The 24,030-nt window shown below is 38.3% G+C and overlaps 1 protein-coding gene across 4 annotated transcripts in view; it reads left to right on the forward strand.

Moving 5' to 3' along the window:
• The window catches only part of IFT88 (intraflagellar transport 88), a 116,896-nt gene that overhangs the window by 20,692 nt on the left and 72,174 nt on the right, over nucleotides 1-24,030 (forward strand). For all 4 annotated transcript variants that reach the window (XR_004626665.1, XM_034664959.1, XM_034664960.1 and 1 more), the window contains 2 exons: nucleotides 13,767-13,866; nucleotides 18,362-18,448. Coding sequence is in view for 3 of the 4 variants with exons in the window: in XM_034664959.1 (XP_034520850.1) it covers nucleotides 13,767-13,866; nucleotides 18,362-18,448 (187 nt within the window). In the remaining variant the exon portion in view is untranslated. The remainder of the gene's footprint in view (nucleotides 1-13,766; nucleotides 13,867-18,361; nucleotides 18,449-24,030) is intronic.

The following is a 24,030-nucleotide window of genomic DNA, read 5'->3' on the forward strand; positions in this document are numbered from 1 at the left end:
AGGATCTTGTTGAGAATTTTGGCATCCATATTCATCAGGGATATCGGTCTATAATTCTCCTTTTTGATGGGGTCTTTGCCTGGTTTGGGGATCAAGGTAATACTGGCCTCATAGAATGAGTTTGGTAGTTTTCCTTCTGTTTCCATTTTTGGAAACAGCTTCAGGAGAATAGGTATTATTTCTTCTTTGAATGTTTGGTAGAATTCTCCGGGGAATCCGTCAGACCCTGGACTCTTGCTTTTCGGGTGGTTTTTGATCACTGCTTCAATCTCTTCGTAATTAATCGGTATGTTTAAATAATCAATTTCTTCCTGTTTAGTCGTGGTAGTTTATAGGTTTCCAGGAAGGCATCCATTTCTTCCAGGTTGTTTAATTTATTGGCATAAAGTTGTTGATAAAAGTTTCTAACGATCCTTCCTATTTCATTGGTGTTGGTCGTGATCTCTCCCCTTTCATTCATAATTTATTAATTTGGGTCCTTTCTCTATTCTTTGGAATAAGTCTGGCCAGTGGCTTATCGATCTTATTTATTCTTCAAAGAACCAGCTTCTAGTTCTGTTGACTTGCTTTACTGTGCTCCTGGTTTCTAATTCATTGATCTCTGCTCTAATCTTGATCAGCTGCCTTCTCGTGCGTGGGTTAGGCCTGTTCTTCTGTTCCAACTCCAGCTTCTTAAGGTGAAAATATAAAGACTGCATTTTAGATTGTTCTGTTCCTTTGAGTGAGGCTTCGATGGCTCTGTATTTTCCCCTTAGGGCCGAGGATTTCCTTTGTTTTATGGCTAAATAATATTCCTCTGTGTGTGTGCACGTGTGTGTCTGTGTCTGTCACCTTTTTTTATCCATTCATCTGTTCTGGACACTTAGATTGTTTACATTTCTTGGTTTTTGTGAATAATGCTATAATGAATGTGGAGTACAAATATCTCTTTGAGTTAGAGATTTCATTTCCTGTGGCTGTATACCCAGAAGTGGAATTGCTGGATCTTACGGTAGTTATCTTTTTAATTTTTTAGGAATTTCCATACTGTTTTCCATAGTGGCTGCACCAGTTTACTTTTTCACCTACAGTACACAAGGGTACCCTTTTCTCCAATATTCATGTCTTCTTTTTGTTGAGACTTTTTCTCATGAATGGTTGTTAAATTTGCATGATTTTGTATCTTTCATTCTATTGATGTGATGTACCGCAGTTAGTGATTTGCATATATTGAACCATTTTTGCATTCCAGGGTTAAATCTCACTTGATTGTGGTGTATGATCCTTTAAATGTGTGTTCAGTTTGCTCGTATTTTGTTGAGGATGTTCGCATATAAATATGTGTTCAGTTTGCTCGTATTTTGTTGAGGATGTTCGCATATAAATACAGGATATTGGCCTGTAGTTTTCTTTTGTTGTAATGTTCTTACCTAGCTTATTGGGTAATGTTGGCCTCATAAAATGAGTTTGAGAGTTTCCCACTTCAGTTTTTTGGAGAATTTGAGAAGGATTGTTTTAGAATTTATCAGTGGAACCATATATATGATTCTGGGCTGTTCAACTTTTCTTTTTCTTCGTGATTCAGTTTTGGGAGGTTATATGTTTCTGGAAATTTATTGATTTCTTCTAGGCTGTCCAATATGTTTGCATATAATTTTTCATAATATTCTCTTGTAATCCTTTTATTTCTGTGGTGTCAGTTGTTATTTCTCCTCTTTCATTTCTAATTTTGAGTACTTTTTTTTTTATGAGTCTGACTAGAGGTTTATCAATTTTATTGATCTTTTCAAAGAGCCAGCTCCTGGTTTCTTTGAACTGTTCTGTTGGGGTTTTTTGGTTTCTGTTTCATTTATTTCTGCTCTAATCTTTATTATTTTCTTCCTACTACTGGTTCTGGGTTTTGTTTGTTCTTCTTTTTCTAGCTTCTTTAGGTGTAAAGTTAAGTTGTTTATTTGAGTTTTTTTCTTGCTTCTTGAGACAGGCCTATATTGCTATAAACTTCCCTCTTAGAACCACTTTTGCTGCATCCCAAAGATTTTGGATCATTGTATTTTCATTATTATTTGTTTCTGTGTATTTTTTTATTACCACTTTGATTTCTTGATTGACCCGTCCACTCTTTAGTAGCATGTCATTTAACTTCCATATATTTGTGGTCTTTCCAGATTTTTTCTTGTGGTTGATTTCTAGTCTCGGAGTGCTGTGGTCAGCAAGATGCATGGAATGACTTTGATCTTTTTGAATTTCTTGAAGCTTTGTGGCCTAATATGTGATCTCTTGTGGAAAATGTTCTATGTCACTTGAAATGAATGTGTATTTTGCTGTTTTAGGATAGAATGTTCTGAACATATCTGTTAAATCCATCTGACCCAGGGTGTCATTCAAAGCTCTTATTTCCTTGTTGATTTTCTCGTTGGGTGATCTGTCCATTGACCTATCAATTACTTCCTTTATGTTTGTTATTACTGCTTTAAGTATTTAGGTGCCCCAGTGTTGGGTACATAAATATTTACAATTGTTATATCTTTTTGTTGGATTGTCTCCTTAATGATTATGTAGTGTCCTTTGTCTCTTGCTACAGTCTTTGTTTTAAAGTCTGTTTTGTTCAATGTAAGTATTGCTACCTGGCTTTCTTTTCACATCCTTTTGAATGCTTTTCCATCACATCACTTTCGATCTGCAGGTATCTTTACGTCTGAAATGAGTCTCTTATTTTTACATCTTGTTTTTTTTATCTGTTTCATCATGCTGTCTTTTGATTGGAGTGTTTAGTCTATTTACATTCAAAGTAATTATTGATATGTATGTAGTTATTGCCATTTTGTTACTTGTTTTATGTTTGTTTTTGGAGTTTTTCTCCAGAGCTTTCTTCTCTCATGATTACTTGGCTTTCTTTAGTCACATACTTGGATTCCTTTCTCTTTATTTCCTGTGTATCTATTACTGGTTTTTGATTTGTGGCTACCATTAGGTTTGTGTATAACCTCTTCTGCACACAGTAATACAAGTTAAGTTGATGTGGCTTAAGTTGGAACCCATTCTTTACTCCTCTCCTCCCCATGTTTTAGGTATATGGTGTCATACTTTACATACCTTTATTTTTTGAATCCCTTGAGTGATATTTACAGATAGACTTATATTTACTGCTTTTGTGATTCCTACTTTTCTTATTCTTGCTTATGGTCTTTTCACTCAAATAGTGCCCTTTTACATTTCTTGTAGGGCTGGTTAGTGGTCATGAATTCCTTTAACTTTTGTTTTTTTGGGAAACTCTTTATCTCTCCTGTTCTGATTGATAACCTTGATGGATAGAGTATTCTTGTCTGCAGATTTTTCCCTTTCAGCACTTTGAATGTATCATGCCATTCTCTTCTGGCCTGTCAAGTTTCTGTTGAAAAATCAGCTAATAGCCTTACAGGCTTTCCATTGTATGTAACTGTCTTCTTTTCTCTTGCTGCTTTTAATTTTTTTCTGTTAGTACTTTTTGCCATTTTTAATTATTACATACCTTGGTGTGGACCTCCTTGGATTGATTTTGTTGGTGAACCTTTGTGCCTCCTGGGTCTGAATTTCTGTTTCCTTCCCCAAATTCAGGAAGTTTTCAGCCATTATTTCTTTAAATAAATTTCTGCCCCCTTTTCTCTCTCTAGTCCTTTTGGGATCCTTATAATGCCAGTGTTATTACATTTGATGGTGTCATTGAATTCCTTAAGTCTATTCTCATTTTACATAAGTCTTTATCTGTCATCTTCTCAACTTGATTACTTCCAATTACTCTGTCCTCCAGGTTGCTGCTTCATTCTTCTGCTTCCTCTAGACTTTTATTTATTCCTTCTAGTTTATTTTTAATTTCATTTACTGTGTTCCTCATCTCTGATTGGTCATTTTTCATCTCATTGTTTATGGTCTCACTTATGTCCTCCACTCTTCTCTTAAGTCCGGTGAGTATCTTTATGATCATTACTTTAAATTCTCTAGAAGGAGTATTACATATCTCTTAGATTTCTTGCTGTGGTTTTGCCCTGTTCTTTTATTTGGGACCTACTTCTCTGTCTCCTCAGTTTATCTAACTCTCAGTGTCTGTTTCTCTGTGTAGGGAAAGTCAGCTACATCTCCTGCTCTTTGGTGTACTGGCCTTATGAAGAAGAGGTCTGTAGAGCCTTTCCATGAAGTATCCCCTGTTCACCAGAACCTGGCACTTCAGAGATTTCTCCTGTGTGTAATGTGTGCACCCTGCTGTTGTGGCTGAGCTGCTTTTTCCTTCAGTCCAGTCATCTGCAGGGGTTCTCTTTATGTTGTGGACAGTTTTTGTCCCTGTGGTTTAGTGGGCCCGTCTGCAGATGCCTTGGGCTTCAGTTGAGTCAGTAGCACCAAACTACAGGTGCTTTCCCTGTATCGTCCCCTGAGAAGCTTCCGTTGGTTTGCAGGGCCTGTGGTCAGACCAGTTGTCTGCCTCCAACCCACTGCTGGGCGCTCCATCTCACTGGTATGGTTGTGTTTCCCTCTCTCCAGGACAGGAGTCACTTTGGAGTGATGTTGGCCACTCTAGGGGCTGCTTGCACACTGCCAGGCCTGTGGCACTGCCCTATATGGGCTCTGGCCAAGAGTGTGTTGGAAAGGGCAGATCTGCTGAAAGACAGCGTGGGGCAGTAGGGCTGCAGTACTGTCAAGCTTTGTGTGCTGCAGGTCCTCTGCCGGAGAGATCCTCATGTGTCCAGACTAAGGCAGGCTATATGGAGGGGTGGATTGGAAGAAGCACAACATGCGACGATGGGGGCAGCAGTGTTGGCAAATTAAATAGAAAGTCCCATAGGTGGACATGTGTTTATGCTGAGGGGCAAGGGAGGAAAATAGCACCTGCGAGTTCCTTTATTCCTGGAGGAGTTCCCCAGGGATTTCTGTCCCTTTGTAACACATTCTGAGTTTTCTGGGTTATTTACACTGATAGGGTGTTATGTATGCATGGGATGATAAGAACCTAGGGTCTTCCTACTTTACTATCTTCCCTGGAAGTCCTACATTATTATTATATTCATTATGGTGATCTGTGACCAGTGATTACAACCTGCTGAAAGCTCAGATGACGATTAGCATTTTTTAGCAACAAAGTATTTTTTTTTTATTTTATTTTTTTTTTAATTTTATTTTATTATATTGTGTTAATCACCATACAGTACATCCCCAGATTCCGATGTAAAGTTTGATGCTTCATTAGAGCAACAAAGTATTTTTAAATTAAGTTACATACATTGTTTTTTAGACATAAGGCTGTTTCACACTTCATAGACTACAGTATAGTGTAAAGAACTTTTATATGCACTAGGAAACCAAAAATTCACTAGACTTGCTTTATTTCAGTATTCACTTTATTGCAGCAGTCTGGAACTGAACCGACAGTATTTCCTAGATATGTCCATATATGAATTGCAAATATTTTCTCCCATTCTGTAGTTATCTTTTCATTTTTTTCTTTCTTTCTTTCTTTCTTTCTTTCTTTCTTTCTTTCTTTCTTTCTTTCTCTTTCTCTCTCTCTTTTTTTTTTTTTTTTTTTGTAGTTTCTTTTGCTGTGCAGAAGCTTGTTAGCTTGTTGTAGTCCCACTTGTTTATTTTTTATTTTGCTGGTTTGGCTTTAGGTGTCGTATGAAAAAAATCAGTGCCAAGATCCATGTCAAGGAACTTTTCACCTGTTTTCTTCTAGTTCTCCAGTTTCCGTATCTGAATTTATTTATTTGCATTTTCTTTCTTTTTTCCTTAGGTAGTCCAGGTAAAGATTTGTCATTTTTTTCTCTTAAAAAAAATAAGCTCTTAGTTTTATTGATCTTTTCTATTGTTTTTCTAGTCTCTTTCATGTATTTCTGCTCTGATCTTTACTTCTTTCTTTCTACTAATTTTGAACCTAGTTCTTCTTTTTTTAGTTCCTTGGGGTATTTTTTGTTTTCCTAATTTCATTTAGTTGTCTATTTTCTTAAAGTCGACTAAACTTTTTAAAGAGGATTATTCTAAATTCTTTGTCAGACAATTCATAGATTTCCATTTTTTTAGAGTCAGTCATTAGAATTTCATTAGTTTCCTTTGGTGATTATATATTTTATTGATTATTCACGGTCCTTGTGTCCTTGTGTTGGTATCTGTATATTTGAGGAAGTAGGCACCTCTTCCAGCATTTACAGACTGGCTTTATGAGGCAAAGCCCTTCACCAGTCAGCCTGTCCACAGATTCTGGGTGGACCATCTGGTGGAATACTCAAGTGGACAGGTCTGGTGCTTGGGTTGGTAGCTGGGCAGGCCTAGTGCTTGAGCACACGGGGACTAGTCTGGCACCTAGGCCACAGGGTGGACCTGAAGCCTAGGTTCACTGGGGTATGCTTGGTACTTGAATCTGTGGTGATGAGCTTGGGACCTTGGTCTGTGTGGGCAGATCTGGATCCTAGGTTTCCAGGCACCAACCAGGCATTGGGGCCCACTGGCGTGGGCCTAGCATCTGGGTCCACAGAGGCTGGTCTGGTACTAAGACAGGCTGGGAGCCTGATTTTGTGAGAGTCAACCTGGAGTCTGGGGCTACAGGAGTTGGCTTGTATCCTGGAGCCTTCAGGGGATGCCATGGAGGTTGGATTTGCGGGGGTCATTATGGTACTTGGGTGGACCAAGAACCTGGGTCCATGGGAGCTTCCCTTGAACCTGGGGGCTGACTTGGTACTTGGGATTTGGGGCTATAGTAGCTAGCCTGGTGCTGAAGTGGGTCAAATACTTGGGTATACAGTAGTCATCCTGTCTCTGGGCCTAGTCATCCTATCTTTTTTGTAGGGGCTGATTGGGATTAGAGGGCCAAAGTTGCTGCCTTGGAGCTGGCTGATGCTGGGATGTGTCAGGAGCCTGGGTTCATGGGAGCTTGCTGGGAACCTGGAGGTTGTATGGACCTGGGTTTGCAGGAGCCACCTGTGGCCACTGGAGCCAGCAGGCCTTGGAGTGAGCTGGTGGCCTTGGTTCACAGGTACTATCTGTGGAGCCTGATGCTTAGGAGCCACCTGAGGATGTAGAATCCCACAGGTACCAGGGTGGACAGGAGCCTGGGTTCATAGGAGCCTGCTAGGGAGCCAGCGAGGGCATTGAGAGTCAGCCTGGTGCTAGGGTGGGCTGGCCTGGAGTCTGCAGTGAAGTCAGACACTTACTTTACTCAGTTTCTCTTAGAGAGAGGCTTTCTCTCTCCATGCTGAGCTGTCTGGGCTCAGAGGAAAGATAAAGGGGGTCTGTGAATCTATCTGTCCTCATTAATGTCTTATATCTAATCCTCACGCAGGTACTATAATCCCTCACCTAGAATCCTTAGTTCTTGTGAAAGTATTTTCATGCGTGGATAGTCCTTAAAATTGATCTTTTGGGGAGGGTACAGGTACTAGGAATTCCTATACCGCCATTTTGCTGACATCACTCCTCCAACTCAGTATTTTTAATGTTACCCAGTATAAATATTAGTTTTTGCCAAAGAGCATAGTGATGTGCATAGCGATATGCATAGTGATATCATAACTATGTTATAATTCATGGGCATTTTTAAGATTTCATTTGTAACCTAAAATGTAGTAAGTCTTATTTCCTTATATGTTAACTAGGCAGGTTTTTTTAAAAAATTTACCACATCTCAGGATACGTGAAAGCCCATGTTTCTAATAACTTTGAAGAAAGAGGTTTGATATTCAGAAAGCTTACATAATATATTTCAGAAACTGCAGTATATATGTGTATTGCATATGAACAAACATGCATATATGTGTACATTTTACGTGGTTATATACATACAGAAACTATGTACATTTGTATATATCTGTATATATATATATATGTATGTATATTTTAAATGGAGGACAGTGATCTTTAGAGTCAACATCAGAGCTTCTGACTGGGGTTAGAAAATACTTTATCTATAGGAGATCATTCCATAATGGTTACTTAAAGGTGTCATACTTTCTCCAAGTCTGATTTCTTCATATGTCTTGTTCTTTGTAGAATATTAAAGAAGATTGCTTTATAAGATATAAATAACATCTGTTCAATGTTTAGAGAATGTTTATTTATTTTTTAAGATTTTTATTTTATTTATTTGACATAAAGAGAGACAGCCAGCGAGAGAGGGAACACAAGCAGGGGGCGTGGGAGAGGAAGAAGCAGGCTCCCAGCAGAGGAGCCCGATGCGGGGCTCGATCCCAGAATGCCGGGATCACACCCTGAGCCGAAGGCAGACGCTTCACGATTGAGCCACCCAGGTGCCCCTAGAGAATGTTTAGGACTTGAAATTAAACAAACAAAAAACATTTAAACTAAGCCTACCTGATTTCTGTTCCATTTCATAATATTTAAATGACTTCATCAAGACAAATCGATAATAGAGTCTTCTGTTTCACTTAGACCTACTGGCAGTTCTATGTATATATGTATATGATTTTTTTAAATCAGTAAAATGAAGCAGTTTTGAATTTTAAACACTATTATTTTTCTATTCGCTCAGACCTAGCTTTTTGAGGCTGATTCACATTTTTTAAAAAAGTTTTTTAAAATGGTATTAATGGGACTATTTTTAAAAAGTGGTTGCTAGTCTTGTTCAGTGTTAAATATTTTAGCCTGTTTGAAATCTGGAATATGCCAATATTTAGCTCTCAAATCTGACTAATATTACTAGTAAGTTAATTATAAAGCCAGAAATTTTATATATTTTTACTAAGGAGAGGGTCATTAATTTTGTTTCCTTCTCTCTGGGGCAGTTTTCAATGAGTGTATAGCTGAGGCCTGGTATGGTGTCATTCACAACCTAAATTGTGGCAAAATTTTTTTTATTTCACCTTCAATTTATTGAGCACAGCTACTTTGGATTATTGATTAATGCTGTTATATACTTTATCTCAATGAGATAGGCATGAAATCATTGCCTTTTTATAGCTGAGAGAAATGAGTGGTAAAAACTGTATTGGCTTCACTAAGGACAAATACATAGTTAAGGTCAGAATATTTACTGTGCCAGTGACTTTTAAACAATGTATGCGTTGGAATTATACTGTGAGCTTATTAAAAGAACAATGACTAGTTTTCCCCCTCACCCTCCCCCACCTCCAATATATCTGAGTTAGGGTTCAAGGTAGAGAGCAAGCGTTTGTATTTTTTCAACCTCCCCCAGCATTATTCTCATGTATAACATTCTGTAACTCTTTACCAGTGATTATCACCCTTGGCTGCATAGTAAAATCATCAGGGAATTTTTAAAAATCCCAGTGTCCAGGCAGAACTGTGACTATTTAGGTCAGAATTTCTGGGGTTTGGGCTCAGGCATGAGCATTTTTTAAAGCCCCATACAGGGTCCCATTATCTATACCCAACGTACAGAACCATTGCCCTGTGCTATGCCAGTACTTCTCAACTGCCGCTAACCTAGGAACTTGTTGAAAGTAGATAGTCAGTAGGTGTTAGATGGAACGGAAGAATCTATATTTTTTCATTGTTTCCATGTGGTTCTGATGTGCAGCCAGATTTGAAAACTCATATAGTGTAATACAACTATGTATTGAAAACCAAAAGGAAAAAGTCAGCCCTGGCATTATTTGGATTTTTCATCACAAATTATTCTGTCATTCTTACTATATTTTTGTTAACTCATTTGTATAGGGTTAAAATTATTTTTAATCTTTTTGTGGCTAAATATAAAGCACATAAGAATTGTATAAAACAGTAATACCACCTCAATGATTTATCACAAAGCAAACACCCATGTAACCCCTATATAGATTTATAACATTTAAAGAATAGAACATAGTCAGCACCTTAGAAGTTCTGCTGTGCCCATCCCAGACACTGTCCCTCCCACTCTGAAGTGTGATGGATATCTTGACTTCTATGGTAATCACTTCCTAGCTTTTCTACAGACTTTAACCACCTAACCAGGCATCCCTAAATTATAGTTTTACTTTTTTTAAACATCACATAGATGGACTCATTCTATGCATATTGTTTCGTGTGTGGTGTCTTTTACTCTCTTTTGCAGCTGTCAGTGTTGTTGCGTATAGCTCTGGTTTGTTCATTTTCATTGCTGTGTAGTGGTATAGCCGTACAATGGAATATTATTCTTGACCATGAGAAATTGAGATAGAGAAGTTTATTACTCACAGGTCCTGGAGGAAGTACACAGCACAATTGGAGGCACCACACAGGGAAGACAAGACAGGGTACAGGCAGAGAGAGAGGCAGGACCTGGGGCACATGCCTTCTTAGGGTCCGTGGGTGAAATGTTTTGGGGCTCATGGGATAAGGCCAGATTGGTCAATTCAAACCAAAAAGAGAAGGAGCTTGGGAAAGCTCCATGGGGGTCTTGTGTAGGGTACACAAGGGAAAGGCCCTGGGAGGTGGAGGAGAATGTTGATCACAAGAGCTTTGGGGGAAATCATATCAGGAACTTAGATTTGCTTGGGCTCTGCAGGCTGCTGTCTGGGACATGCACTTGCATTAGGGGCTAGCGTCAATTTTTGGTCCCTGCAGGCCACTTGGCCAAACAAGATGGACAGAGGGACAGCAGTACCGTGCTGCAGTAGCTTAGTGAAAGTCTGGGCATTGTTTTTCAAATATTTTCTCCTAGTCTGTGGCTTGTCTTCCATTTCTCTTGACCTACTGGGAAATTAATTGGAATTTCATTCAAATCTATAGATCAGGCTGGAGAGAACATCTTTAAAATGTTTACTTTTCAAATCTGTAAGTACAATACATTCCTCCATTTAGGTCTCCGTAATTTCTTTCAAATACTTTTTAGTTTTAAGTCCAGAGATCAGCATGTCTTTTGTTACATTTATTCCTACATGTTTAATGTTTTTGATGGTGTAGGGCATAGTTTTAAATTTTCATTTTCTACTTGCGCTTTTCTAGTATGTAGATATATAGTTGAATTTTAGATATTGATCTTTATCCACTGACCTGAATACATTTACTTATGAATTCAGATAGTCATCTCTAGATGTTTTGGGGTTATCTACATACACATTTATGCCATCTACAGATAATGACAGTTTTCTTTCTTTCTGCTCAATCTTTATGCTTCTTTTTGTTTCCTTGCTTCATTGCACTGGCTTTGATGTGCAGTTCAGTGCTGAATAGAAGTGGTGATAGAATCATTTTTGTTTGTTCCTGATCTCATGGGGCAAAGCTTTCCACAACGTGCCATTAAATATGATGCTTGCTATAGGATTCTCGTAGATACTCTTTATCATATTAAAGAATGTTTCCTTTTGTTTCTGGTTAGCTAAGAGTTTTTATGAAAATCCATCTATCAAATAATTGTAAGATTGATTTTTGAATGTTAAATTATCTGGAATGAACTCTACTTGATTGTGATTTATTATACTTTAAAAATATCACTAGATTTGACTTACTAATCTTTAGCTGAGGATTTTTGCATCCATATTAATGAGAAGGGTGAACTTTATAATTTTAAGAATTTATTATTTGAGGAGAAGAGAGAGAGAGAGAAAGCCAGTGTCAGTGGGGGCGGGGGGGCAGAGGGAGAGAGAGGGAGACTGACTGAGCCATGCAGGTGCCCTTGAAGTTTGAAAATTTAAAAAATAATGTCTTTGACTTTGTTAACAAGGGTAAGCTGACTTTATACCACAAGTTCAGATATATTCCCACCCTCTGAAGGAGTTTATGGGATTGGTATTATTTTTTTATTAAACAGTTGGAGGAATTCACTAGTAAAATCATCTGCATTTGAGGTTTTCTTTATAAGAAGAGTTTTAATAAATACAAGACTTCTGATTTTCTTCTTGTGTCACTTTTGATAAGGTGTATTTTTTAAGGAATCTGTCATTTTATCCTTAATGATTTTTGTTTGCTTATTCTTTTAGCTATTGAGAGAGGTATGTTAAAAGTTTTTTACTATAGGGGCGCCTGGGTGGCTCAGTCGTTAAGCGTCTGCCTTCAGCTCAGGGCGTGATCCCGGCGATCTGGGATTGAGCCCCACATCAGGCTCCTCCACTGGTAGCCTGCTTCTTCCTCTCCCACTCCCCCTGACTGTGTTCATTGTCTCGCTGGCTGTCTCTCTGTCAAATAAATAAATAAAATCTTTTTTTAAAAAAAAAGTTTTTTACCATAGTTGTAGATTTCTGCATTTCTTTAGGTTTATTAACTTTTGTTTTATATTATTTTGAAGTTAGGTTATTGGGTGCCTGAAGATTTAGAATAAGGGTATATCCCTGGTGGATTAATAAGCCCTTTTTCATTAAGCAGTGTCCTTTATTACTTCTCATAATGTCTCTTGCCTTAAAGTTTGCATTGTCTGCTTTCTTTTCCTTAGTGGTATTTCTTTTTTTCACTTTAGTTTTGATGATTCTATATTCTTAATTTAAGGTATGTCTCTTATAAGTAATAAAAAGTTGAGATTCAAACTGAGTGGCAGATATCTCTGGAATACCTTTCCCCAGTCTGGTTTAGAGTTTCTACCTCTGCATTCTTGTATTCCTTTATAATAGCTCTTACACAGAACTTACTTTACTGGTCTGCTTCCCCTGTAAAGGCATGAACCATATTTTATCGTTTTAGCCCCTGTACCAAATAATAATGTCTGACATCTAGTAGACATTCAACAAATGTTTGCTGAATGCATTGGTGTGTCGGTGGTTTCCAGATCATTCTCTTGGAGCCCTTGCAGTCTCTAATGTTTATAGGCTACTTTGTTGGGGTGGGGCTGGGGACAGAGGGCCATTCAAAGGGGTACTGTGCAGGCAAGGCTTCACATCCTCTATCCCCACTGCAAGCAGAGAGGCTCTTTGGTAAGTAGAGAATAAAATAAAAGATTCTATCTGAAGAAAGGAATCTTCTGCTATAATGTTTTAAAATTATTTGTCCAAGCCAGGAGTGCCTGAGTGGCTCAGTCAGTTAAGCATCTGACTCTTGATTTCAGCTCAGGTCATGATCTCAGGGTAGTGAGATTGAGCCCCGCATCGACTCCACACTCAGTGGGGAGTCTTCTTGAGATTCTCTCTCCCTCTCCCCCTACCCCTCCATGTTCATGGTTTCTCTCTCTTTCAAATAAATAAATAAATAAATCTTTTAAAAAATTCTTTGTCCGTGCCATTGGATTTGAAATATTTTTGAACCAGAACCCCGGTAAGAAATTTATTTTATATTGTTTACTGAAAAAAGTTGTATGGAACAGTCCTTGTCCTTATGTGTGATGCCCTTTGGTATTTTACATGTTCTGTTTTTTTAAATAAGGGTCATGATCAACTAAACTGATTTCAGTTGACCTCAATTTGAAGAACAGTCTTGGTGTGGTGGATTTTGGTATCAATAAAAATCGTGTTCAAATTCTTCCTTGACAGTTTTCTAGATGTGTGATCTCAGATCTATGATAGTCCGTTGAAGTTGGACATAAAACTTAAGCATATTCTACAAGTTCTTTAGAATTTTTTTCACCATCAGAACATTTAAGATGAAAAAATATATAGAAATATTTTTACCTGTTAAAAATTGAAATTGTTTTAGTGGTTAATTAAAAAATGAGACTATATATATCAATTCAATTTTATTTAAGATACTGTAAATAATTAGAAGTGACAATAAACTAAAGGAAAGTTAGATAAGAAGATTAGTGTAGAACTAGAATTCAATAACTTACTGCATGCTTTGGAAGAAATCAGGTGCTGAGCCTTAGCACAAGGGGCACTTTAACATTGCTTTGAAAAGTCATAAGGAACCCACCAACAACATAAATTTGCCAAAACAAAATAAAGTAACTTTTTTTATGCTTTGCATTATAGGTGTGTTGAAGTTGTGAAAGCTTCTCAATATGTAGAGTTAGCAAATGATCTGGAAATAAACAAAGCAATTACATACTTGAGACAAAAGGACTTCAACCAAGTAAGTTTTTAAAAGTTTTAGATGAACTTTTATATGTTAACTGGTGAAAAAAATAATCTTGCGAAACTTTTTCCAGAATATTGTTATCTGTGATTATTCTGAAGTTTAGTAATATTTTTACTTGTCTTAACATCATTTCCGATAATACAGTATTACTTTAATTTTGACCTGTTTGTCCTGTTTGTCCCCATGCAAATACCTTCCATGTAAAGCATGGTTCCTAAATTACTAAACCATAGTCTAGTCCAGAGATTAACTTTCCTCTAGGAGTTTTCAAACTGTTCCCTAAAGCGCTAAGGTATTTTAGAATTAGGGAAGGCCAGGAGGCCAGCTAGTAGCCTGATGCTTCCATCTACTGTTCTCACCAGAGCAGCTTTCCTGTTGCCTGTTTTGTATATTTGGTTTACTCATTAACATTGCATTGGGCATAAAAGGGTCCCATTGCTAAACACAGTTTCATAATCCTCCAGGATCTCTTGCTGGTACCACTGCTACCTTGGTACCTTAGGTCAAGATGGAATGGATACCCACCTTCAGCAGTCTCTCTCAAATGAGACCTAGTTGTGACAAGACCTAGAGGAATAGACAGCTTTAAAAAGGAAGGATGGGGGTGGCAATAACAGAAGAGAATAAACAGAATGAAACTTGATATCCTGGTTCATAAAACCAATGATTAGTGTCCTGTGCCCACAACTAGAAAACTCAGCTCCTCCCAATTTTAGACCCAGAGAGGTAGGGCCAGAGAAAACCGCAGTATCTTTCCTGCATCCTATCCCAAGCCTGTGTTTTCAGTTTTTCTTCCTACCTAAGAGCCTTCCTTTTGTCTAGGAGACAACATAAATGACAAACTCCTTTCTAGAGGAGGGGAGAGATGTAGCCACAGGGTTCATACAATCATTATATGATTAATATAATGCAGTCCCATGGACTGGTTCTATTGTATATGTGCATTTAGTATGCTTAACCTTTTTTTTGCATTTGTAAAGCACCAAAAAGACTTTCAAAGTACCTTTATGTGTGTTGTGTAATTTGATCGTCACACTCATTGTCATTAAAAATGCCAGTGATAACTCTCTGTGTTAATAATGCTTTTCCAGTGGAAGTGAAGTCAGACAAATTCGTCTTTATTTAATCTTGCCAAAGTCATCTACGCACCAAAAAAATAATTTTTATGTGTGTGACAAGTACTGTTATAGGTGACAAAATAGAGAAAACAGTGTTTGCCAGTTTTCTCTTGATACTTTATTTTTAAATGGTCTTTTTAGAAATATTTAATAATGTATTACCATTTATGTTTTAAAACTGTCCGTTAAAGGATAAACTCTAATTTTTTCATTTTAAAATTCATTTAACCCAAATGACATCGTTTGCTGCTTTCCTAGCTATCCTCCTTTAAAATATCTTATGTTCCATTTGCAAGATTTTAATTAGTTTACCTATGTTTCAAAAATTTAATTTCTGCTTTCTTCTCAACATTGCTGCTTTGACTTTGTGTTTCTTTTATTTGTATATTGTAAGTATGATGAGGGTGGGTATAATACAAACTTAGTTGAAAGGAACACTGTTAGGTTAAAAGGGTTTGCGTTGACATAATGATCATTTGATAAGAACTTTATTTACAATTCAAAATAAGAGAAAAATGTACACCTTCTTATATGAGGTTATAATTCTATAGCTAAGATGCTGAAATCTCAGAGTGTGGTTCTTTGTGATGATGGTGCTGTTTGGTAGTCACCTTTGTAATAGAGAAGGAATCCACTAAAAAGCAAAGATGGATGAAATGAAGTAGGTTGGTCTGAAGGCCAGTGATAATGTATGGACAGATGCAGTGGAATCCTGAAACCAGTAGGCAGGTAGATGGCATCAGTCAGGAAAGAAACCCAAAATGGAGATATATCTATTTTCCTAATCTTTTGTGGGCGGAAAAAAGAAACACAACCCAAACTAACAACATTTATTTTCATTATTTGTTTTGCTTTTTATAATTAAATTTAATTTTATTAGGTGTACTCTTATCAGTTTCACTTGTAAATGAATTGATGTATAGTATTTTATTTTTAAAAACAAATATTGGCTATGCATTCATCGAACATATAAAGAACAGTTATGAAAACAGCCATTTCAAAACTAGATATCCTGGGAATATTCCTTTTATTAGAATAATTGTATAGATTTTTTAGAGTAATTTATAGTTTAGAAATTGAAAATATGAAATATGTTTTTATTCTCTCAGATATTTTTTAATGAACATTGTAAAGTTTTGGGGCAGTTGGATGGCTCACTCGGTTGGGTGGCCGACTTTTGGGTTTGACTCAGGTCATGATCTCTGTCTCCACACCCAGCGGAGAGTCTGCTTGAGGATTTTTTCTCTCTCCTTCTTCCTCTGCCCCTGCCCCCACTCATGCTCTCATGCACGCACGCTCTCTCTCTCTCAAATAAATAAATAAATAAATAAATCTTTAAATGAATGTTGTAAAGTTCAAAATACTTCTGTTATTCCTCTTAAGTTGTGGCTTAGGATTGTGTTGTTTTTTATATATTGTTTGAATTCATAGTAACCTTTTGGGGGGAGAAAAATTTGGTGTTATATGTAGTCTTAAAAATCTTGTTAATAATGAGCCACAAGTTAACAAAGATGAAAATTTAAAAATCTAAGACATTTTCTTGACTATAATATGAATAGTTGTTTCTAAAAGGAATGATGTAAACTACTATATAGCAGTCTGGTTTTTTTTAAATTATTGTCATTGTTAGTTTGCTTTTGCTAATCTGCTTTTTGGATGTCACAAATATCAGAAAACAATTTCTTTCCCTCTGCACTTTACTTCAGAGAATTTAATAGATAGGTGAGTTATACCTATTCATATGCCTTATATTTTAAATTAACACATACATTTATTGTGACACACTCTAAAGTTAAAGATTAAAACCTGGCAATTCTTATTCAAAGTGAAACACAGCTTATAAAACTTAGAGATTCAAAGTAGCAGTGACTTTTACATTAATAGCTATGGAGGTTGTGTAAAGAGTCAATGAGATAACTTCTACAGGATGAACAATGCAAGTAGCAATAATTTCTGAGGTGTACTTTAGGAACTTCTTGGCAATTCTGTCAAAGATCCTTCCAAGAAAGTAAGTGAGAAAGAGAATCTCGAAAGTGAGCACATGATGTTGGGGTCTTTTTTTCTTCCAGGGTTTACTTTGTGGAATTATGAACTACTAGCCTAGAAACCTCCAGTGGTTTTCTTTAAAATAATCAAAAACCCTTGAAAAGAATTATTACCTATATTATAACCAATATACGTAGAATGTAGTATTTTAAAATCTTTTATCCTTAAAAAAAAATTGAGTCAGTACATTTAATGGTACTTCATTTGAGGTCCCTCGTGTGAGGTCAAACACTTGCATGACACAGATTTGTCAGATATTTTCAATATTAGCAGCTCTTGACCATCATAAAAGCTAAAGTAGGATTTTGGTTGGACTCAACTCTCTAAGGGCAGAAGGTGCCAAGAAGCCAAGCATTTTTTTATTCAGTAAATATATTTTGAAAGAAGGAAGGAAAACCCATTGCCCTCCTCCACTTTTTTTTCTGTTATTTCTCAGGCGTTTCTAGGTTGAGTACTCACCTTTCATGCAAGGTGTTTGACCATTCCAAATATCCTGTTTGGTTAGGATTGTCTCAGACTGGCCAAGAGGTTAAAAATGCACTTTCATTTCTCATGGCTGGAAAATATAATTATATTTGGATCTACTTAAGATAATTTTTTGTAATACTTCCAGAATTAGTTTCGGTCATCAGTTTTGGAAAATTCTTGACCGTTAGTCTTTCTTCCCTTTCTGGAACTCCAGTTACATTTCTATTAGACCTTTTCACTGCGTTCCCTTATGTCTCTTATGTTCTTTCCTGAGACCTATCCTTAGCCTCTTCTTTTGTTTTGCTTATTTAGTCTGAACATTTTCTGGGATCTTAACATTCAGATTCTGTTGCCTCAGTAGTTCTCTGGTGCCTTCAAAAGATATTTGTAATATTTTAATATAACTTTGATTGTTCTCTGTAGAATGGTGTTCTATAGGCTGGTCTCCAATAGCCAGAAGAAGAAATTCTAGAATTATATTATAAAGAGCAAATTTTTGATTGTGTCTCTTAGGTAAAACCTCACTTACACCCCCTTATGCAAGATAGAAACTAAGCTGTCATAAGACTCACGTGGCCTGATATTTACCACCGTCTCCAGCTTTATCTAATCTGCTGTTAAAACTATCTCTTCCGTTCTTAGTTATTGTATTTTTAGGGTTTTTTAAATTCTTTTTTATAAATTTTAATTCTCAAATGAAATTCTCATCTTGTCATCTGTTTCTTAAACATATTCATTCACCCCCTTTGTGTCTTTCCCTGGCCTTATACTCTAGATACACTGATCTTTACCCCCAACCTTAAGCCTGAATACTGTCATATTACAATGATAGTAACTTCCAGATATTTCATTCCTAGGCTGTAGAGACCTTAAAAATGTTTGAAAAAAAGGACAGTAGAGTGAAAAGTGCAGCTGCAACCAACCTCTCATTTCTTTATTATTTGGTAAGTTTTGTTTTTTTAATAACTAAAAGTTGATAATGTGGTATTTTTATATTGCTGAATTTCTGCCTGAAGAACATGCCTAGAGAGGCTCCAAAGTAGACTGGTGGAGAATGTTAGCAGAATTGGGTGTCTAGAGGGTCTGATCATGACAAATTCTGGGCCAGGGGTCAAGTCTGTAGACATGAGCGAGAGGACCATCTCAGAAGTAGAAGGGAGGAAGAAAAATTAAGTGGTAAAGCATCACTCAGGGAATTTTAGAATGTAGATCTGGGAGATGAGCTAGAGATATTTTTATTTTTTTAGAGCAAGAAAGAGAGAGGTAGGGGAGGGGGAGAGGGAGAGAGAGAATCTTGAGCAGGCTTCCCACCCAGTGTGAAGTCCAACACAGGGCCTGATGTCATGACTCCGAGATCATGATGTAAGCCAAGATCAAGAGTCTGACGCCTGACCGACTAAGCCACCCAGGTGCCCCCTATTTCAACACCGTGTTAGTAGTAAAGAAAGCGATGTCTTGGGTTCAATGATTTATGTAAGGTACAGTGTCATCCATAAGAAGCTCACTTTGAGCATCTGCTGGATCCCAATCATGGGGAATTCCAAAAGCCTAGAAGCTCACTTAAAGGATGCTTTCTTATTTGAAATAAAGGAGGCATGCAGGTAGCCTAGGAGGGAAGAAAGGAAGGCTGGTTGAAAGTAGAGAACAATAAATTAATGTAGATAATAAGTGCTTCAGAAATTCAGTGGAGGCAAATAACATTTTGGGAGACTAAAGGAATGAACAAAAGCACAGAGGCTGGAAAGCTGGGAGGGGATGCGTACGTAAGGATCACTATATTTCGTTAAACTATATATCTAGTCCCTCTTCAAGCTTCTGATTTGTGCCCCACTGAGAATTACTGCTGTGCTGAACTACTGTTACAGTGGAAAGATGTTATTTCCTGCATGTGTTGCGATGGAAAAGAACTCGAAACCACTGGTGAAGAATTCCTCCAGTATTTTAAGTCTGGCAGGAGAGTGGTGCCAGGTGCAGGTTCAGAGGAGGCTGCAGATTAGGGGGAAAGATGCTGAGTTTGTTTTTAAATATACTTTTTAAAAAATTTTTTGTAGCAATGATATATTTAAATAGAAATGTCCAGGAACATGGGGGAACTGACCTCAGATGGGAAGTTAGGATTAAACAAAAAATTTGATGATGATCTCTATAGAGATTAAAGTTTTGATAATAGATGCTATGGGCTGATTGTTTGTGTCCCCTTCCCCCAACCAAAGTCTTATATTGAAGCCCAACCCCCCAACGTGACTGTATTTGGAGGTAAGGACTTTGAGAGATAATTAAGAGTTAGATGAACTCATGAGAGGGATCCCCTGATGGGATTTGGGCCCTTATTAGGAAAGGAAGAATCAGAGCCCTCTCTCTGCCGTGTGAGGACACAGCAAGAAAGCCATCTGCGAACCAGGAAGTGGCTTTCACCAGACACCACATTTGCTGGCACCTTGATCTTGGACCTCCCAGCCTCAGTAACTATGAGAAATAAATGTTTGCTGTTTAAGCCAGTCTGTCGTATTTCGCTATAGCAGCCTGAACTGACTAAGAGAATAGAGCGTATTTCCAAGTGAGAGAGTATAGCACAGAACTGAGAACTAACTTTGGGATTCACATGCATTAAAGATGCAAGAATAAGATTCTGATCAAGAAGACAGGAAAAGAACTATAGTATGATGTCTAAAGTAAAGGAAAGCACCAAGAGGAAGTTTATAACATTGAAATTAGAGAGGTAGTACACAAGAATGAAGGGTCAGAAAAGGCCACTTTGCTGGTGTGACCACCGCAAACTCTGAGCTGGAGATTAGCTTGCATGAAGTTTACTGGGCAGATCTCTTTGGATCAGCACCTCAGGGAGAAGGATTGGAAGTAGCATTGATTAGAGAAGGAAGTTGGGCTGTGACACAGTCACCACAGGACTTAGCCAGCCCTGCTGGACCCCCCCCTGGATTGGGATGGCTGCTTAGCACCCTCTCCTGAGGTGAGGGGGCTGGGTCATTGTACCTGTGCATCAACCAGTCATTGGATTCAACCTGCTCACCAGGAAGGGGGTGCGGCTTTGAGCAAGGCGCCTCTTTCTCTTTGGGCTAGAGTGATTCAGAGAGGGCTGACACCTGAGGCTGGTGGCCAGCAACATTCCCAGCACTTCTGAAGGACAGGTATGGGTGGCTGAAGCACAGTCTCCATTACAGCCATTACATTTGAATTTAGAAAATCATTTCTGATTTTTGTGAAAATAGTTTAGTGACCAAATCTTTATCAAGTTTGATGAATATATGGGAGGAGACCAAGATTTTTTAAAAAGGAGAAAAACCAGATTTAGTCAGCAGAGTCATCACAATATCTGATCAATAATTTATTGTGCATAGTTCTGAGGAAAATAGTTATTTTGAGGCAAAATTATGAGTCTGGTACATAGTTATATATATGATATGTAATTGGATATATATTGTTGGTATCCAGTATGTAGTTGAATCAGTTTCTATTGTTCTGTAATAAGCTGCCCCAAAACATCATGGCTTAAAATAACCATGTATTTGCTTATATTCTACCTGAAAAGGCTGGGTTCACTTGGGTGATCCTTCTGCTGGCCTGGCCTGGGGCCACTCATCCTGCTGCCATCTTCTGAGGCTGGACTGAGGCTGCATGGTCCCAATGCTTCCCTCACATCAACAGCTGAGCTGCTGACCAGCATTTCTTTCTTCCTCCTTCTCTGGCAGGGGAGCCCAGACTTCTTACATGGGATAGGGTCCACAGGAGGAGACCCCAATGTACTCAGGTGCTTACCAGGCTCCTGTTGTGCATTGAATTTGTTGTTAGTCTTCTGGGCAAAACAAACGTGGGAGGGAACCATATAAGGCTCTGAATACTGGGAGGTGTGACTCTTTAGGGCTTTTATTTTAAGTCTGTCACTGCCTGCATTCAGTGCATCCTTTCCATATGCAAAATAATTACCCCTCCAAGTATGCTCATAGTCTCACCAGTCACGGCATCAGGTCAAGATAGAGATAGGGCTTTCTCAGGTACAGGGCCTCTTGATCCAAAGGTCTGGGAACAGAAAAACCCACCATCTCCCCCATAGACTTAACATCCTGTGGTGCAGTAAGAATAGGGTAACTGTAATAGATACTCCTGTTCAAATGAGTTGGAGGTACCTAGCAGTCTCCAGTCCTTAATGGGTCAGAAATCCAGCTAAGTACATGTGGCCAGTGCCCCCTAAAGTGGGAAAAGGGAATGTTCCTCAGTTAGGGCCCATCTCTGATCCCTGGGAGTGGTACCCCCAATCCTTTGGACTCTGTGGCTCTTGGCTTTCCTTTCAGAGAGCACCTTCCTTTTACAGAAGAAATAACCTATACTTGCAGCTGATTAACTTTTCTTAGCTTGCTTTCTGCCCAGAAATTGGGGACCCAGAGGCCTTCTTTCATTTTGGACTGTGTCTGTCCCTTTAATCCAAGCTGGCAACACTTAAGCTGGTACAATTCCCTTAAAAACTTGGCAGGTTTTCTATAAATCTTATTGGGGGTGCCCACATGCCCCAAAAGCCACATCCACAGTTCTTTTCAAGGCACACCCCTTCCCACTTAGGTGTACAAGGCTTTTGTGGAATAAATAATTCCAAAGATACTCAGAAGCTTTTTTCTACCTGAGAGAGAAGGTCTGCTTTACTAGGCATTACCTTAAATCTTCCCGAGAGGTTCCCAAAGGGTATTCCAGCCACACCCTTGATGTGATCTCTACCCTGAAACCGGTTCTTACTCTGAGACTCTTGCTGCTAAGAGAAACTAGAGATATGAAATAATTTTATTTTCCAACCCAACAAGTCCTGGATTTTCTATATTTCTTCTAAATTCTTGTTGGAAAATCTGAACAGTTCTCTCCTAAGCTCCTTTCTCTTTGTGTACTTTATCATACCCAGTTAAAGTAAGTTAGTTGGTACTTTTAACCTCCTGCCTGGAAACCTCCTCAGCCACATGCACACATTTACTAAGTACACTTTCTGTCTTCCAGGTCAGTGTAGATGCCAGTTTTCCCAATTGTTTCACGACTGTAAAACATGACTTTCCTTTTATCCAGCCTCTGCTAACAATTCCTTACTGCCTCTCCAGCCTCCCCTAATATAGTTCTAATGCTTCTCTAAATTTTGCGTGCTGCCTAGTCCAAAAGACAAGGTTATATGTTTTATTTTTTATGACAGCAGCACCGCACTTTTAGGTACCAATTTTTATTCAAATACATGAATGTTCATAACAGCTTTATTCATAATAAACAAAAGTAGGTGGGCACAACCCAGGTATCCATCAACAATAAATGGGTAAACAAAATGTGGCCTCTTCATTCAATGGATATTATTCAGCTGTAAACAGGAATGAAGTACTGATGTGTATTACAACATGGATGAACCTTGAAAACATTATGCTAAGTGAAGGAAGCCAGACATAAAAAGCTACCTATTATGAAGTGTCCAGGATAGGCAAATCCATGGAGATGGAAAGCAGATTAGTGGTTGCCAGGGGCCAGAGGGAGAATGGGGAGTGACTGCTCATGGGTACGGGATATCTTTTGGAAGTGATAAAAAATTCTGGAAATAGATATTGGTAATGCTGGTACAACTTTTTGCGAATGTATTAAATGCCACAGAATTGTACATTTTTAGAAATGTGAATTGTATCTCAGTTTTTTAAAAGCTCAGTCAGGGAAGCAGTCACTGTGTTACGGGAGAAGAGATCTGGGAACTAGAACTTACACAGTGGTGGAGGAGCTGTGGAGGTGAAGGTGCAGAAGGAGGGTCAGGGGATCTGAACAGGGTTCACCAATCAGTGCGTGAGTGGCCAAGCATCCCTAGCAGCCACCCAAAGGGGGCCTTCATGGAGAGAGGCCTATGGAAAGCTGTTGCCTCTGCATGACTGCCTCCTCTGTGGGTCTAGAGCCCAGCCCCATCAGGGATCTGGGTCACTGTGATCAGCAGGGACAGCACAGTTGGGAAAAGCCAGATGTGGAGTCAAAGTGAATGAGGACAGGCTGGAATCCACAGGCATTTCTGCATCAGTCCTGCCACTGATGACCAGAAAAATACCTTCAGAGAGTAAAAGCTGCTGCTTCATGTCTGTATTCCACATGTCCCACAAGTGTCTTTCAGGCAACTCTAGACAAGAACCATATGGGGAAGGGGATTCTAGGAAATCTGGTTCCTAGCTTAAGCAAGCTGACATGGCAAAATGCTGCACTATTTAAGAATTGAAAGGTCCATGCAGTTTAAGTGAATGATGGCAAGGTCCTGATGGAGCAGTTGGCACAGGAGACAGAGAAGACAATTCATTGCTAGAAATGCAAGTCCTAGAAGGTGATGCAACCAGTTTGATTGAGGAGTAGAAAGGATAGTGATGCCTTTATAGCTATTTCAGTGCTTTAGGTTTGGGAAGCATAGTACTCCAATTTTGATGTGAAATTTGGGCATTCAAAGTGGAGCCACTTACGTGTGAATAGTGTTGTTATTTGAACCATGAGTCTGTGAAGAAGTCAGTCGTAAGAAACTTGGGTA

Source organism: Ailuropoda melanoleuca, chromosome 7, assembly GCF_002007445.2.
Source record: "Ailuropoda melanoleuca isolate Jingjing chromosome 7, ASM200744v2, whole genome shotgun sequence".
NCBI classification, from domain to species: Eukaryota; Metazoa; Chordata; class Mammalia; order Carnivora; family Ursidae; genus Ailuropoda; species Ailuropoda melanoleuca.